The sequence below is a fragment of the Trachypithecus francoisi genome, unplaced genomic scaffold, assembly GCF_009764315.1.
Source record: "Trachypithecus francoisi isolate TF-2019V2 unplaced genomic scaffold, Tfra_2.0 Lachesis_group8, whole genome shotgun sequence".
NCBI lineage: Eukaryota > Metazoa > Chordata > Mammalia > Primates > Cercopithecidae > Trachypithecus > Trachypithecus francoisi.
The window spans coordinates 85,823,036-85,838,718 of record NW_022681473.1 but is presented as its reverse complement, the minus strand read 5'-3'; the positions used below and the strand labels follow the sequence as shown (position 1 = coordinate 85,838,718).

Below are 15,683 nucleotides of genomic sequence, written 5' to 3'. Positions count from 1 at the left end.
TCCTAATACTGTCCCTATGGGTTTTGGCTTTAGTTCCACCCTTACTGTCCTGGCTTGAAACTCATTTTATTTCTGTACTTGGGTATTTCTCCTTCTTTTAAACTAGGTATTATTTATTTTTATTTAGTATTACATGAAGCTGCTATTTGTCTATACTATTCTGTTTGACAGTAGTACTGTCATCCATCGTTTTTATTTGTATGGTAGTAAACACTTTTGTCAGCTATTCATTTTTTATGTTTCATTTTATTTCAGGTTTTACTTAAAAAGCATATATTGGCTTTTGAGTTGACATCATATTTGTCATACCTAATAAATTTCAAATTTTTCATTATATTTTATATTTCCTAATTCTGTTTCCGTGAATTTTTCTTATATCTTGCTGTATGAAGTATAGCACACATCTTTGGAACTGTTTGCCTGACTTATATACCTCTTTTTCTGGGAGTTTCCCCTTACCTCAACGTGGCTATACCTACAACTTTACTATCCTTTGACAAATCTGACTAACTGATCCACAAGGGACACACACTGAAACCCAGACAATGCTTACCTTCTTGGGACTTTTGTCTGAAACGTCAAAGCCAGAATTGGTTCAACTTAAAACTCAGTAATTGTTAGTAATATTTCCTGCTAGGCAAAAAAAAAAAAAAAAAAAAAAAAAAAAAAAAGCTCCTTTGTAGCTAGAAAAAATGAAGCTAGTTACAAGCTGAAAAAAAGATGGAAAATGCTAGCCATGTTTGAATCCCTAATGTTCTTCAAGTCCAGCTGGCTCTATTTATTGCTTGGGACATTTCTGTCATTAACATAAACACAGGTTTATGTTGTTGTAGATTAAGGGAGGGGGACCCAGATCTGTAATATGCATCTTTGATTTCTCCAATATTGCTGTCTTGGTAGTTCTCCACCTTTCTAACTTTTCCTACTTTTTAGTTTACTGTTTACACACGGTGGTATTTTCCAAAGTCCTTTTCTCCCTCCACTTTCTTTTTCTGGAGAAACCCCTCTATACTCATAGGCTTCATCAACTACTGTATCTTTAATGATGTCTGAGTTCACTAGTGTAGCATTCTCTATTACACTTCAGACTTTATTTTCATTTGCTTAGTATTCATCTCCGTCTAATTCACAGGCAACTCAAATTTGATACAGCCAAAATTATATCAGTTCCTCTAAGTATGCTTTTTTCTGTGATCTGTCCTAATCATCTACACTAGAAATCTTAGACTCAAAGATTTCTCCATCTTCCTCATTTCCCACAACAAAATATGCATAAATCCTTCCTTAATCAGTCTCCTGTCTCGTTGTTTCAGTTTAGACTTACTTCTGATGTAAACCTGAGTCCATCAAGCATATAGACCACTATGATGTGTGAAGAACTCTGCAAAGTATGAAGACAGTCTTTGGCCTCAAGGAGCTATCATCTAGATTGTGAAACAAATGCTGCTATCTACATTCTTCTCGTATCTGATAAAAAAAAGTATTTACATGAACAGAACAAAATACTACTCTGGATGTACTCATATCCTTGATTACAGTGGTTCTCAAAATGTGGGGCATAGGCACATTGACGGCAGGGCTCCTGAGGCCTTTCCCAGGGCCTGTGAGGTCAATACTATTTTCATTATACTATTAATAGTAAGACTTCGCTTTTTTCACTGTGTTGAAGTTTCCCAATGATGATGCAAAAGCAATGTTGGGTAAAATTCCTAATTTTAGTTCAAATCAAGGTAGTAACACTTAACTATTATTTTAGGCATGTATTCTTCACTGTCATAAATTCCCAGTAAGAAAAAACTAAGCCACAATGTCCTTGATGAAGCAATAAAAATCATGTCAGGTTTGCCAGGCACAGTGGCTCACACCTGTAATCCCAGCACTTTGGGAGGCTGAGGCAGGCAGATCACAAGGTCAAGAGATCGAGATCATCCTGGCCAACATAGTGAAACCCTGTCTCCACTAAAAATACAAAAATTAGCCAGGCATGATGGTATGTGTCTGTAATCCCAGCTACTCGGGAGGCTGAGGCAGGAGAATCGCTTGAACCTGGGAGGTGGAGGTTGCAGTGAGCCAAGATCACACCACTGCATTCCAGCCTGGGCGACAGAGCGAGACTGTCTCAAAAAAAAAAAAAAAAAAAAAAATTATGTCGAGTATACAAACCTTTTACATGCTGTACTCTTATTGAACTTTTCTTCTTACAGAACCATACTCATTATTTAAAGCTCCGATTATCTACTATTTCGTTTTTCCTCTGAGAGGTCTTCCTCTCCTCTAACTTCCCCAACACACACTTATCCCTGTTCCCCCCAAATATCTTTTCTGAACTCTCTTGGTCTTTGTTCGTATCTCACAGCCTTTACTTTTTTCTGGGTGAGAAGGAGATGGTGATTTCTGTGTCCTTCCTTCCTATTTGGAAAGTAAGTATCACTGGATTAACACACATTATAAAAGGATAGTGGATTTTTATGATTATCCTGGGACACTGTTTAAACAGTTCACACCATAATGCTCTAAAGGCATAAAAGCTTATTTACTGTCTTGAAGGTTACTTATCTTGTTTATTTCTCCTCTCCATCTCCTCCCTGCTTCTCCCACTTCTCTTTTGTTCCTTAAAACCACTGATGTTGCACTCAAGCAGAATTTAGCTCTATTAGTAACATGCTGTGCTAAAATTTTTCTGATTCTCTGTGAATAAATCTGCCTTCTTTGTTTTTTTATTCTTTGTTAGTAATTTGTCATTTTTTGAACTTTTAAGTTTCTTTTCATGGGTGTAAAGATCAGAACTAGATACAATATTGTAGTTGAAGGATTAATATCTAAATTCTTAGATTTTGTGTTCCTGTTAGAACTTTGTAAACGGATATTTTGTTTTGAGCTTATTTTTCAATAAGAAACTTACTGAAACTGATTTTTGCTCTATTGTGGGCTTCAGTTACTTTTTTTGCTTTTTAAATCTATGATGTTTGAATGTCATGCAACTTAATTTTCTTAAATTGCCAACCTGCTATACTCTGATGTGTAGCATTTTATCAATTGCTTTAACTATTAATTAAAAATTTTCATTATCATCGAGACACAGTATCTTACAACAAAGAGGCTTCTAGGTTAGCGATTATGGAGTACTAAAATTCTTAAAAGACTTTATACTATTTAGTCACATTTATTTCAGCAAAAACTTTTCAGCACCCATTATAGGTTAGGATTTAAACTGGTATTTGGATATCATTACCTACTTGTTACTTTACTGTACAATCAGTCCAGTTTACAAAAGAGGTTCATTCTGAGATTTTTAGGATACTTACAATACATACCCCAACTGAAACAAAAAAAGTTCCTCAACTAATTTACAAATGCCTGTTTAGCCTATGATGCCAAAAATATAACATTTCTTTTACCTAGAGAATCATTAACACATATAATTGTTGCAGTATTAGTGATTAAACACAACTTTTAAAAAAAGGAAATGCTGTAGCATCCCAAATAAAGCAAAGACATTTCATTTAAACTTCACACATATACAAAGTATAATGTGGGTGTATTTTAAAAGATATAGATGAAGAAACATCGACGATTAACAAATTTAATATCAAAACCATCTTCTCATTATCCGAGTGGGTCCAATCTGATAACATGATCAGAAAATTTTCTCCAGCTGTTAGAGAAATGTAACAGCAGAACTCAGAGATTTGAAACATAAGAGACTCGGCTGGGCGCGGTGGCTCACGCCTGTAATCCCAGCACTTTGGGAGGCCGAGGCAGGTGGATCACGAGGTCAAGAGATTGAGACCATCCTGGCCAACATGGTGAAATCTCGTCCCTACTAAAAATACAAAAACTAGCTGGGCGTGGTGGCACGCGCCTGTAGTCCCAGCTACTCAGGAGGCTGAGGCAGGAGAATAGATTGAACCCCGGAGGCGGAGGTTGTAGTGAGCTGAGATTGTGCCACTGCCCTCCAGCCTGGCGACAGAACGAGACTCTGTCTCAAACAAAAAAAAAAAGAGAAACCTAAGAGACTCTACCTACTGTTACAGTAGGAGACCATAAGGAAAACATAAAGGAACAAGGACAGTTTCTAGGAGCAAAGACTGTCCCCAAGTAAGAGTCTGCAAGGCAACAGAATCTCAGTACTGCAATGACAAGGAACTGAATTTAGCTAGGAATCTTAAATGAGCTTGGAAGCAGATCTTCCCCAGAGCCTCTAGTAAAGAACAGAGCCCCAAGCAACACCTTGATTTCAGCCTTGTAAAGCTCTGAACAGAAGACCCAGATAAGCCTACACAGATTTCCAACTGACAGAAAACTGAGATGACAAATATTTAAAGCTAAGTTCATGGCAATTTGTTAAGGCAACAAGAAAGCTAATACAGATGGCAGGTTCCAGGAACAAATGTATTTCAAAGTAGCCAGAGCAAAGGATGGGAAAGGAAAAAACGGAAGACAAGTTAGGGATGAAGTTGGTGAGGCAGATAGGGTCTAGGTTATGAAAAATTAAGATTTTATTATGTAAGCTACGAAGAGATGCTAAAACTTTAATTTTGTGGGAGAGATGATGGATAATGACAAATGACAGAAATGTTGTTAACTGGGGATGAGGAGGAGAAAATAGGCAGGGAGATTAATGAGGAATGTATTATGAACATCTGGGCTACAGACGATGAAAGCCTGAACCAAAGCAATGGGAACACAAAAAGGCAGAAAAACCAGTATGCTTTTGGTATATTTCAGAAGCAAAAAAGGTCTTCATTCTGGACTAATAGTGGGGATTACAGAGCAGTCATTGATGACTCAAAGTGTTTTAGCATCAGTAATTTGGTGGATGATGATGTTCAACAATCAACATAAGGAATACAAGAAAAGCATAATATTTTGTGGGGGCTAAAAACCGGAAACAAAGGGGAAATATATTTTCCTCTAATTGCAAAATAATGGAGACAAAGTTAAGAATTTTAAAGCAGCAAGAAAACATAAATAACATCTATTTCGTTAGGCTCGATTACCTCTGCTGTTGCTTTCTGGATAGGCAAGTGTAGGCTTACTTGGGGAGCGTCGTAGATCACTATTAAGGAAAGGCTTATCCGAAGGATATACTACATATGGAGATGAAGAATGCCGAACCATGCTTCCATTAGACCTTGATGGCTCAGCTAAGATGTTCTAAAAAATAAAGACACAAATTACCTTTCAAAAATGTGAACCACAAATAGCTGATTTAAACCACAAATATTTATTACTGGGAACTAGACTGTCCATACAGACAAGAGAAAAAAATCCACTGACTAAAAACAACAGAATTCAATCAATAAAGAAATACAACTTTTAAAGTGTTTCATATTAGTATAAATATAGCCATAGGCCAGACACTACAGAAGAAAATAATGTTCATACAACTTGAATACAAATGCTGTGCAGAAATACTTACATGACACAATGAATGTAAATACTGTAGTTAAAAATATATACTGTGAGGCCGGGCGCGGTGGCTCACACCTGTAATCCCAGCACTTTGGGAGGCCAAGGCGGGCGGATCACGAGGTCAGGAGATCGAGACCATCCTGGCTTACATGGTGAAACTCCGTCTCTACTAAAAATGCAAAAAATTAGCTGGGCGTGGCGGCAGGCGCCTATAGTCCCAGCTACTCGGGAAGCTGAGGCAGGAGAGTGGCGTGAACCCAGGAGGCGGAGCTTGCAGTGAGCCGAGATTGCGCCACTGCACTCCAGCCTGGGCGACAGAGCGAGACTCCGTCTCAAAAAAAAAAAAAAAAAAATATATATATATACACACACACACACACACACACACACACACACACACTGTGAGATATACATTCAGAAAAATAAATATATTATTTTCACAGGACCAGAAATTGCTACAAATGACTGAATTACTCTATTCCCCATCAACAAACTACTACTTGAATATTTAGAGTATTCAAAACTCCAGAAAGAAAATAAGGCACTGTCCCTGCCTCAAATAATTTACATTTAATTAACAAAAAAGAAAATAATTAGAAAACATTAAGGCTCATCAAACACTCAAATATAAAACTTTATTTCCACAGTACACCATTCTGTCATGAATGAGATTCTGCTAAATTTAGGATTCCACATAATAATTTCAACCCAGGGGATGCTAACTGTGGAGTTTTATTTGTTGTAGGCAACTTCCTATTGACGGATGGTCCTAGACTGGGGGAAGTAACTAAGAAGCTGAGGGCTAAGGTGGAAAATATGACTGCTAGCTGTTCAAAATGTTCAGACATCCACTTTCCTTCCTCAAACCGCCACAGCAAACTGTTTTTCAATTCTTACCTTTGAAAACTTAAATTTACCAGAATAATCCGTGTTCATAAAAGTACAAGAGCACAATGAACATTTAAAACAGTAAACAATCTCCTGAAACAAAGGTTATTGAAATATCTGCACTGTATTTAAATCTTACTTAAAATTAAAGATTTTACTTCCATGTTAAAAATCATGCAAATTTCCAGTTGATTTAAGAAAGCAAATATAAAACATTTTCTATTTATATAAATATAAAACACACTATGGCTATGAAAATCAAAAGTGGGGACAAAGAGCTTAGGAGGGTAGGGCCAAGTCTTAAAACTGGTACTCAAATAAGTGCTAAGTCTACTATAGTATGTTCATATATAACAAAGACTACTATTTGTCATTTTCCAAACTTAATGGCAAATTGGCATCTGGTTTTAGAGGTAACTGGAAAACAGGATGAGTTTTCAATTCTTTATAATATGGTCAAAGGTCTTGCAAAGCATCCTGAATTATTGCATAGCTTAATTTTAAATGTCACAGAGAACCTCAAGTTTTCATTGGTTATTTACATCCCACCAGAATCCTATCATTTAATATTCAAAAATATTAAGTGACTTGCCGACCACCCTCTGCCCAGTCAGGAGAATCCCATTAATTATGTGATTAACTAATAAACTAGTTCCTAAAATGGAACTACCTCTGTTCTACATTTTATATGTTAGTGGGTTTGGCCTTTACTTTTTTATATCACTCCTCATGACCTATACATTTTTATTATCTCTATGCCCTGTGGTATAATAAAAAATATATTTACTCTTTTGTCCTTGGTTTCAGATACAAATTCAAAAACTCCTAGAATTTCTTAAGTGATAGGGTGTCCTTGTTAGGCTGATGAGGGGACTCAAGGTAGGGCACCTAGATAGCTTCAGGTTTGAAGGTATCTTCTGGGAGCTGGTTGCCAGTAAAACCAACCACTAGATTATAAAGAGTTACAAATTTCAGCCAGGCACATGGTGGCTCATGCCTCTAATCCCAGCACTTTGGGAGGCCGAGCTGGGTGGATCACTTGAGGTCAGGAGTTCGAGACCAGCCTGGCCAACATGGTGAAACTCTGTCTCTATCTAAAATACAAAAAAATTAGTTGAGTGTGGTGGCATGCCCTGTAATCCCAATTACTTGGGAAGCCAAGGCAGGAGAATCGCTTGAACCCAGGAGGTGGATGTTGCAGTGAGCCAAGATTGGGCCACTGCACTACAGCCTGGGCAACAGAGTGAGACTCCATCTGTGTGTGTGTGTGTGTGTGTGTGTGCGCGCGCGTGCGCGTTGGGGAGAGGGGGGTGCAGTGGGTAAGAGTTACAAATTTCAGCCCTAGGCCCTGACCTCAGGGGAGGTAAGGGGCTGAGATTGAGCCCAGTGACCAGCGGATAAATTACTCAATTATGTACCTATGTAACGAAAGCTCAATGAAACCTCTTGAATAATGAGGTTTGGGGAGCTTCTAGATTGTTGAACATACTGATATACTGGGAAGGTGCTGTACCACAGAGGATACAGAAGCCCTTTCACACCTTGCCCTATGTCTCCTCCATTTGGCTGTTCCTGAGTTGTGTCCTTTATATAACTGAAATTGCTTAAGTACAGTCTTTCCTGAATACTGTGAGCCGTTCTTGGAAAGTTGCAGGAATCCCTTAATTTGTAGTCAGCTGAGCAGAAATGCAGATGCTCTGCGAACTCTGACTTGACTTGGGGGCGGGCAGTCTTGTGAAATGGGGCCCCTTAATGTATGGGAGTCTGAGCTACATCTGGGCAGTGACAGAATTAAAATAATTTTAGGACACCCAGTTGGTGTAGCATTTTTGCTGGAGAAATTAAGTTCTAATAAAGGAGTTTTATTCTGTTCAATAAATCTGTTGAATATTAACTACACATTTCCTTCGCAAACAGGAAACTGCACATCACTTATAAAAGATTATCCTTTTCAACAAAGTTACTATAACCCTTTAAGAGATCACCAAAAGCTTTTGGGCTTCTTTATATTTAACAAATAGCACAAATATCATAAGAAGGCTATGTAGAAAGGAGCCCAAGTCTAACTCCCAATCCACTAATCTTTCCATGACCCTAAGCACTCAGTAAAAATTATTCCAAACAAAACATGATTGTAAGAGAAACTTTCAGGATTAAAGGCAAAATGTTTAATGTGACCACTATCTTTTCCTGCAGCCTTTAGTTGTTAGGGCAAATATCTCATTTAGGAACACACAATTCAACAAATATTTATTGAACATCTTTTTATGACACTGTGTGAAGAATGAAGCATAATTTAAAAAATGTATATTACTTGCTTTCTTTATAAGTGGAACATGTAACACAGCTGCAAGACATTAGTTAGATAAAACTCAAATACAAAAGAGTAGGTGGGAACTGCTAAATTGGATGTGATAGAGACTAAATGCAAATTAAATTCAGATGCATTCAACAGAACATTGCTTCAGATCAGTATGGTAAAGGAAAGTCTTTATTAGTGCTGAAATCGATACTGGGTCTTGTAGATTGACATGTATTCTAATAGGCAAGCTAGAAATGGGTATGAAAGGCAATTATTTCCAGGTTAATGAATACATTAGTTTAGCTGAAAAAAGAGTTTGTGTACACATGTTGAGGAAATAAAATTGGAGAAGTCAAGGTCCAATGGTGGAGAAACATGAGGCAGTGCTCTGAGCAGCGCAATCAATGCAATAGCTTTAAAGTAAAAATCAATACAATTATCAACAAATGTAACATCAACAAATGTAAAAAAGCATTCAATAAAATTCAACATCCAGCTGTTGTTTTTTAAAAAACTTATTTCCTTATGATAATACAAAGTTTTACAAGAAAACATGGCAAACATACTTAATGATGGAAAACTTGAAATATTCCCTTTAAAATCAGTAATAAAGATATCTACATCAATTCTAGTCAAGACTGTATTTCATTTCCTAGTCTGCACACTAAGATTAAAAAAAAAGAATAACAGCTGTTAATATTGAAAAGGAAGAATCCCAATTTTGGATTATCACCATCTAAATAGAAAAAAACAAAAAATCTTCAATTATGAGAATTAAGTCTGGAAGGTTGCTGGGTAAAATAGGTATGCAAGAGTCAGTAATTTTATATATTAGAAAATGCAACTTATGAAAATATATATCATGCAACTAAAAACTAGAAATAAATTGAACAATATACAAGACATGAAATTATACAAGTACTGAAAAATGTAAAAGTTATAAATAAATGGAGTAACATAACATTCAGACAGAAGGGTCAATATCCTAAACATATCAGTTATACCCAAGTTAAGCTAGAAATTCAATAAAATCTCAATCAAAATTCCAATAGCAGGTTCTAGAATTTCTACTGAAGAAAAGCAAAGGACCAACAACAGCTAACGTTTCTCTTGAGTAACAAGGAGGTAAATGCCCCCCCCCCCCCACACAGCGGGTAGGAGAGACAAATACAAATACAAACAAAGGGATAAATACAACAAAGGGATAAAGAGCCAGGTAACACACCCATATGCATATGGAAATAAACATATTGCAAACCACTGGAGAAAGGATGAATTTTCAACAAGTAGTGTACGGACAATTGTGTATTTTCAGTAAAACCATTAAATTGGATCCCTATCTCACAGCATACAAATTAATTTCAAGTAAATTAAGGACATAAAAGGCTCTAACTTTAAAATATGTAGAAAAAAATACAGAAGAATACAGGCAAGGCCTTAGAGAAAGGAAGAATTTCTTTTTTTTTTTAGACGGAGTCTCACTCTGTCGCCCAGGCTGGAGTGCAGTGGCCAGATCTCAGCTCACTGCAAGCTCCGCCTCCCGGGTTTACGCCATTCTCCTGCCTCAGCCTCCCGAGTAGCTGGGACTACAGGCGCCCGCCACCGCGCCCGGCTAGTTTTTTTGTATTTTTTAGTAGAGACGGGGTTTCACCATGTAAGCCAGGATGGTCTCGATCTCCTGACCTCGTGATCCGCCCGTCTCGGCCTCTCAAAGTGCTGGGATTATAGGCGTGAGCCACCGCGCCCGGCCGGAAGAATTTCTTAAACAGAAATCACTAATTATAAAAAGACTAACAAATTTTACACTAAAAGTAACAACTATTAATCAAAAAGTATCAAAGACAAGCCAACATGTCCTTGGAACAGTCTTAACAAACTGATAATTAACATCCACAATATGTGAAAGAATGCCTATAAATCAATAAGAACAGGCAACTCAATTGAAAAACAGGCGAAAGACACGAACAGGTATTTCACAGAAGAAAACACACACACAAGAAAGTAAAGGTATGAAAAAAACAGGGTGCATATTCACCAATGAGCACAAACCAGAAAAAGAATAGGACATCATTTCACACACACAGCAAAAATTTACAAGTGGGACAATACCATCCATTTAAGAGGACATGGAATAAAGAGGGCTGTTGGTATAATCACTTGGTAAAAAAATTTAGTATGACCGAGTAAAGCTGAAGATGCACGTGCTCTGTGAACCAGATAATTCATTCAGTTATATTAGCTGAACGATTTTCTCTCTTCCTGAGTTGTAATCCAGAGCCCAGCCTGAGGTCTGAAAAAAAAAAAAATCACTGCTCTAGAGTTGCCCCTTGGAAACTTGTTCTCTCGGGACCCCTTTACACTCTAAAAAATTCAGTGAAAAGAATAGCACTATTTTACATTTCTGCAGATCTCTTTAATGTTTGCCTTAAAAAAAGAATGCTGGATTCTCTTATCTAGTTCCGCATTCGCTCTGTTGGATATGTTATTTTGTTTGACATATTAAAGAAGATCTAGTATACCACAAACGTGGTCATTATAGAAGGATCTTGTAGACTTGGAGAGGGTCTTGGAGATCTCCAAGGGTTGTGAGACCATACTTGGAGAACTGCACTCTAGAGAAACATTTGCCATGTACAGCATATAAGAATGGATACAACATTGTTTATAATATCTGGCAAACAAATGAACAACAAAACTTATTAAATCCAAAGCCCATTAAGATACTGTCATTTACTAGCTAGATTTTTGACTCAACCTCTCTGTGACTCATTTTGCTCACTTGAAAAAGGAAATATTAATGCCAGTCTCAGAAGGTTATTGTGAGGATTAAATGAGTTAACGTACGAAAAGTGCTTAAAGTGCCTTTAAGGACTACGCCTGCCAGATAGTCCTATATAAATACCATACATTATAATCTTAAAATATGAGGTACTGGGTGGGCGTGGGAAGGAGAAAGAACACACAAAGAGGCACATGAAGGTATTCATTTTATTATTCTCAAAAAGTAAATCTTATATTTAATATTATAAAATGTATGATAGCCATAAAACATTTTTAAAGGAAATTAATATGCAGCTACTGTGCAGCTTAGTCGAAGGAACTATCTAAAATGTCAGAGAGACAAATTAAGAGATTAGTTCATTAATCACCAAGGTTACTGTGAAAACATTACAAGGCTGACATGAAAGACACTCCTGTGTGTTTCAATGCAATGCTGACCATACTTCTATATGGAATTAATTTCATTATGCCCAATCATAGTTGCTTTCCTGCCTTTTCCATCAGTCGAGTTTATCAATTCAAGAGCAATCACTCAATAAATGTTACCTAGACCTAACTGAAACCTATCGCCCTACTTCCACGTTGTTCACATTTGAGATTTACAGGGTTGAGGCTTCCTAAAAACGGTTATTAATCTACTTACTAAAAATCCTGGCCTGTAAAGCATCTCAATGTACTTGTAAGTAGCTCCATATGGGTTTATCAATGTCGAAAACAGTTGAATATAACAGTTGTTAATCTTCACAATGGGGAAATCTGAATACAAGTTGTGTTTTCAGTTCATTGTACAGTTTTAACAAGTTTTCTTTTTTTTTTTTAATGTTGCCTACTGTTAAGATCAGCTGTTTGTTAAGCTAAGTGCTTTTCCAATGTATTTGGAAATGGCAGCCTTATTTCTGATGGGACATCTAAGCAGGACCTTTTCTTATGCACCAAGAAACCAACTAAATTTAGTCATTCTTGTTTTGAGAAACAGTAGCTTCCAAATTAGACATTTTGATGTAGCAGATTGCGTTATGCTTGTTATACTTTGATTTGTGGAGGATCCTAGACACTCTTAGTGTACCCTTGATATTTAGAATCCAATTAAAGCTGAGCTTAGCACAAAAAAATGTATATGCTTTCCTAATGAACAGTCTTTGGGGTTTCTGCCAAGGCTACCGTACTAAGTACTAAGAGCTGACTATATCCCAGTGCCAATGCTCAGCTAGGTGTCTTTGGCATAACGCAGCTCAATTAAACGTTTATTTAATATTTTATTTTATAGAAACATGAGTCGCTCTGTTGCCCAGGCTGGAGAGCAGTGGCACTATCATGGCTCACTTCAGCCTCGAACTCGTTGGGCTCAAGTGATCCTCCTGCCTCAGCCTCCCTAGTAGCTGGTATTACAGGCATGAGCCATGCACGGACTCAACTTAATATTTGTATGAGGGCCGGGCGCGGTGGCTCAAGCCTGTAATCCCAGCACTTTGGGAGGCCGAGACGGGCGGATCATGAGGTCAGGAGATCGAGACCATCCTGGCTAACATGGTGAAACCCCGTCTCTACTAAAAAATACAAAAAAAAACTAGCCGGGCGACGTGGCGGGCGCCTGTAGTCCCAGCTGCTTGGGAGGCTGAGGCAGGAGAATGGCGTAAACCCAGGAGGCGGAGCTTGCAGTGAGCTGAGACCCCGCCACTGCACTCCAGCCTGGGCGGCAGAGCGAGACTCTGTCTCAAAAAAAAAAAAAAAAAAAAAAAATTTGTATGAGTATTCCTTTTCCTTGTTCAGTCTTCAAGTGCTTAACTTCTGAGAGCGGTGAAAAGCCCTCTTCTCCCAAGTTTAATCACTTCTCCTATAAAATCTCATCCATCTGCTGACACTTCTAATAGTTTCTTTTACTGACCTAATCCTGAATAACCTTAAATTGCTGCTTTCATTACTTCTCCTTAACTTCCCCAAACCTCTCTGCAAACTTTTAATTCCCATTCTGCTGAATGCTTAGGTTGTTGAAAACCGCGGCGTTGGAAAGCTTTGATAAAAGTAAATGTTGGAGCTCTTATTTTTCCATTTCTCCAGCTCCTATTTCTCCACTGTTAATACTTTTGGTCCCATTATTACAAATTCTAACAAGTCTGCGAAAGCTGTAATTGACTTCTCCATGGTGACCAGGCTTTCTTAGCGTTCCCCACTCTTTCCCCGCTTAGATGCTAGAAAATAACTTTACCCTGATACTCTTCTAGTTCCTGCCCTCACCATCCTTTTTCCACGTTTTTACCTACGTTTCCAATTCACCTCATCCAACTCTACCTCCGTATTACTTCTTCTCATTCCGAACTATCTCAAGTTTCCTGAAAGCACCGCTGTCCTAGCACATACTCCAAAATTCCTGCAGTGCCTTTTTCTCCTTCCTCTACTCTTGGGCACAAGCAACTACAAATCCTTCGACACGCAACTAGCTCCATCTTCCCTTCTAGGAAACCTCTGGCCTACCCAAGCACTGTTAATCACGCCCCTCTAGATTATTCTACTAAGGTAGCACTTGCTAAACTGTATTGCGTAGTAATCACTAATTACGTGTAGTTTCTCTTCAGTGCTTTGCTCCTTCAAAGCAGGGTTTCTATTCTATTCATTTGAACCCTAAGAGTATGCCAGGCATCGAACATTTGCTAAGTGGAGAAATAAGAGCTCCAACACTTACTTCCTATCAAAGCTTTCCAACGCCGCGGTTTTCAACAACGTAAGCATTCGACACGCCAATCTGACAAACACCAGTGAATATCAGTTAATAAACTGGCTGGTGACCTTTGATGAGGCAAAAACAATATTTAAAATCAATTCCCCCTGTCGCCTCTCCAAAATGACATTTCCACATTGAAGTTCCAGTAATTCTAGGTGGCGGGAAGCGCGCGCTCCGGCTACGAGGATCACACAACGATCGTAGTTCATGTGGACGGCAGTGGGAGGCACTGCAGGGATAGGAAACAGCATAAGCAACGACTAGTAAGCGCTCCAGAGACGGCGGACTACTACTCTGCAGCTGTCTCTTAACATCACTGGCGCGCCTACCTGCTCTGGCGAGTTTCCTAGAGGGGCCGCTGAACTCACGTGACCAAAAGAGCTACGTTTTCACAGGCCAGGGAGTGGGCAGTTATCCCAGTTGGGCCTTGGGAATGTTAGGCAACCGGGGTTCCTACGGCGAAAGGTGAATGAGGGATGGGGAACAGAGACGGCCAGTCTCTGTTCCAGTTTCATTGGAAGCCAGAGGGTGCAGTCTCGATAGAGGAACAGTGAATGGAAGCTTGGGGAGCGCGGGGCAATCTAGGCACTCCCGCCGTCCTCCAGAATTGAGTGAGAAGCTGGACTGACAGCGCCCTGAAAGTGAGGAAACTCAAAGAGGCGCTTGGGACCGACGTGGGGCCCACTCGCGCCAACTGCTTCTTACCGACAACTGGGAACCAGAAGCCGCAGAGACAGACGCCGCCGCCATCTTTCAGCCTGCCCAGGGGGGTCTCCGCACCTTGGGGACGGTCTGGGTTCTCCTGCTCTTCTCCAAGACTCGGGACCCGCCCACCAGGGGCGACCCTAGGCTGAACCCCTGATGGAAAAGGGCAAGGGTGCCGGTGCTCGGCTTGGAAACCCCTGCCACACACCCCCTCAGGGCCGCCTACGCTCACAGCGTACACAGAAAGGGCAACACGTCCTAACGGACGTCTTCCCTAGCCAATCAAAACAGCAGACGTCTTTCAGTAGCAGGAGAGAATCCGCCTCTTCCCTGGTGACGTCACAAGGTGGCGCGTAACTGGGCCCGCTGGGGGCGGACAACGCCGCGAGCTACTGGCCGGCTCTGCGGGGATTCTACGGAGGGGCAGGCCTCCAGTAAGAAGCGTGGGCGAGTAGTGTTGTCGCCAGTGGCAACCGAACGGAGTAATGGAGATAAAACAAAAACGAAGGCGAAGTTAAAGCACTCCACGAGTTCCCTCGGATTAAACGCAGGAGAGAGCGTGAGTTTGCCTCGGGGACGCCTCTCCAGGTGAGGTACTTACTTTTCGGCCAATAACAAATAGGATTAGGAGGGACTTAACGACTTAGTCCAATAGAAAGCAAGGAAAAAAAAGTTGCGGCAGAGAACGAGCCTTTCGCGAACATTTGTCCAATTGGATTGGGGCGCTCTCACCCAAACCTGGGACTGGCTGTTAGAAATAGCCGCGACCGCAGACCTTTGGGCGGGGCAGGTTCAAAGCGGATTTCGCGCGCTGAGAGCTCCCGGCTCTCATTGGCCGGCGACATCCTCCTTTGTGGGCGCTCCGGGCGTCAC

At 39.7% G+C, this 15,683-nt stretch overlaps 1 protein-coding gene across 2 annotated transcripts in view; it reads right to left on the bottom strand.

Annotated features, from left to right (window-relative positions):
- The window catches only part of CEP57 (centrosomal protein 57), a 43,228-nt gene extending 27,619 nt beyond the window's left edge, over positions 1-15,609 (bottom strand). The window contains exons 1-2 of one of the 2 annotated variants that reach the window (XM_033206392.1): positions 15,412-15,609; positions 5,001-5,157 (exon numbers count right to left, since the gene is read on the bottom strand). In XM_033206392.1, the coding sequence (XP_033062283.1) occupies positions 5,001-5,121 (121 nt within the window). In that variant the 5' untranslated portion in view covers positions 5,122-5,157; positions 15,412-15,609. Of the gene's footprint in view, positions 1-5,000; positions 5,158-14,810; positions 15,100-15,411 lie in introns of those variants that run through there. The other variant, XM_033206391.1, reaches the window with a different exon arrangement.
- Positions 15,610-15,683: the final 74 nt, after the last annotated feature.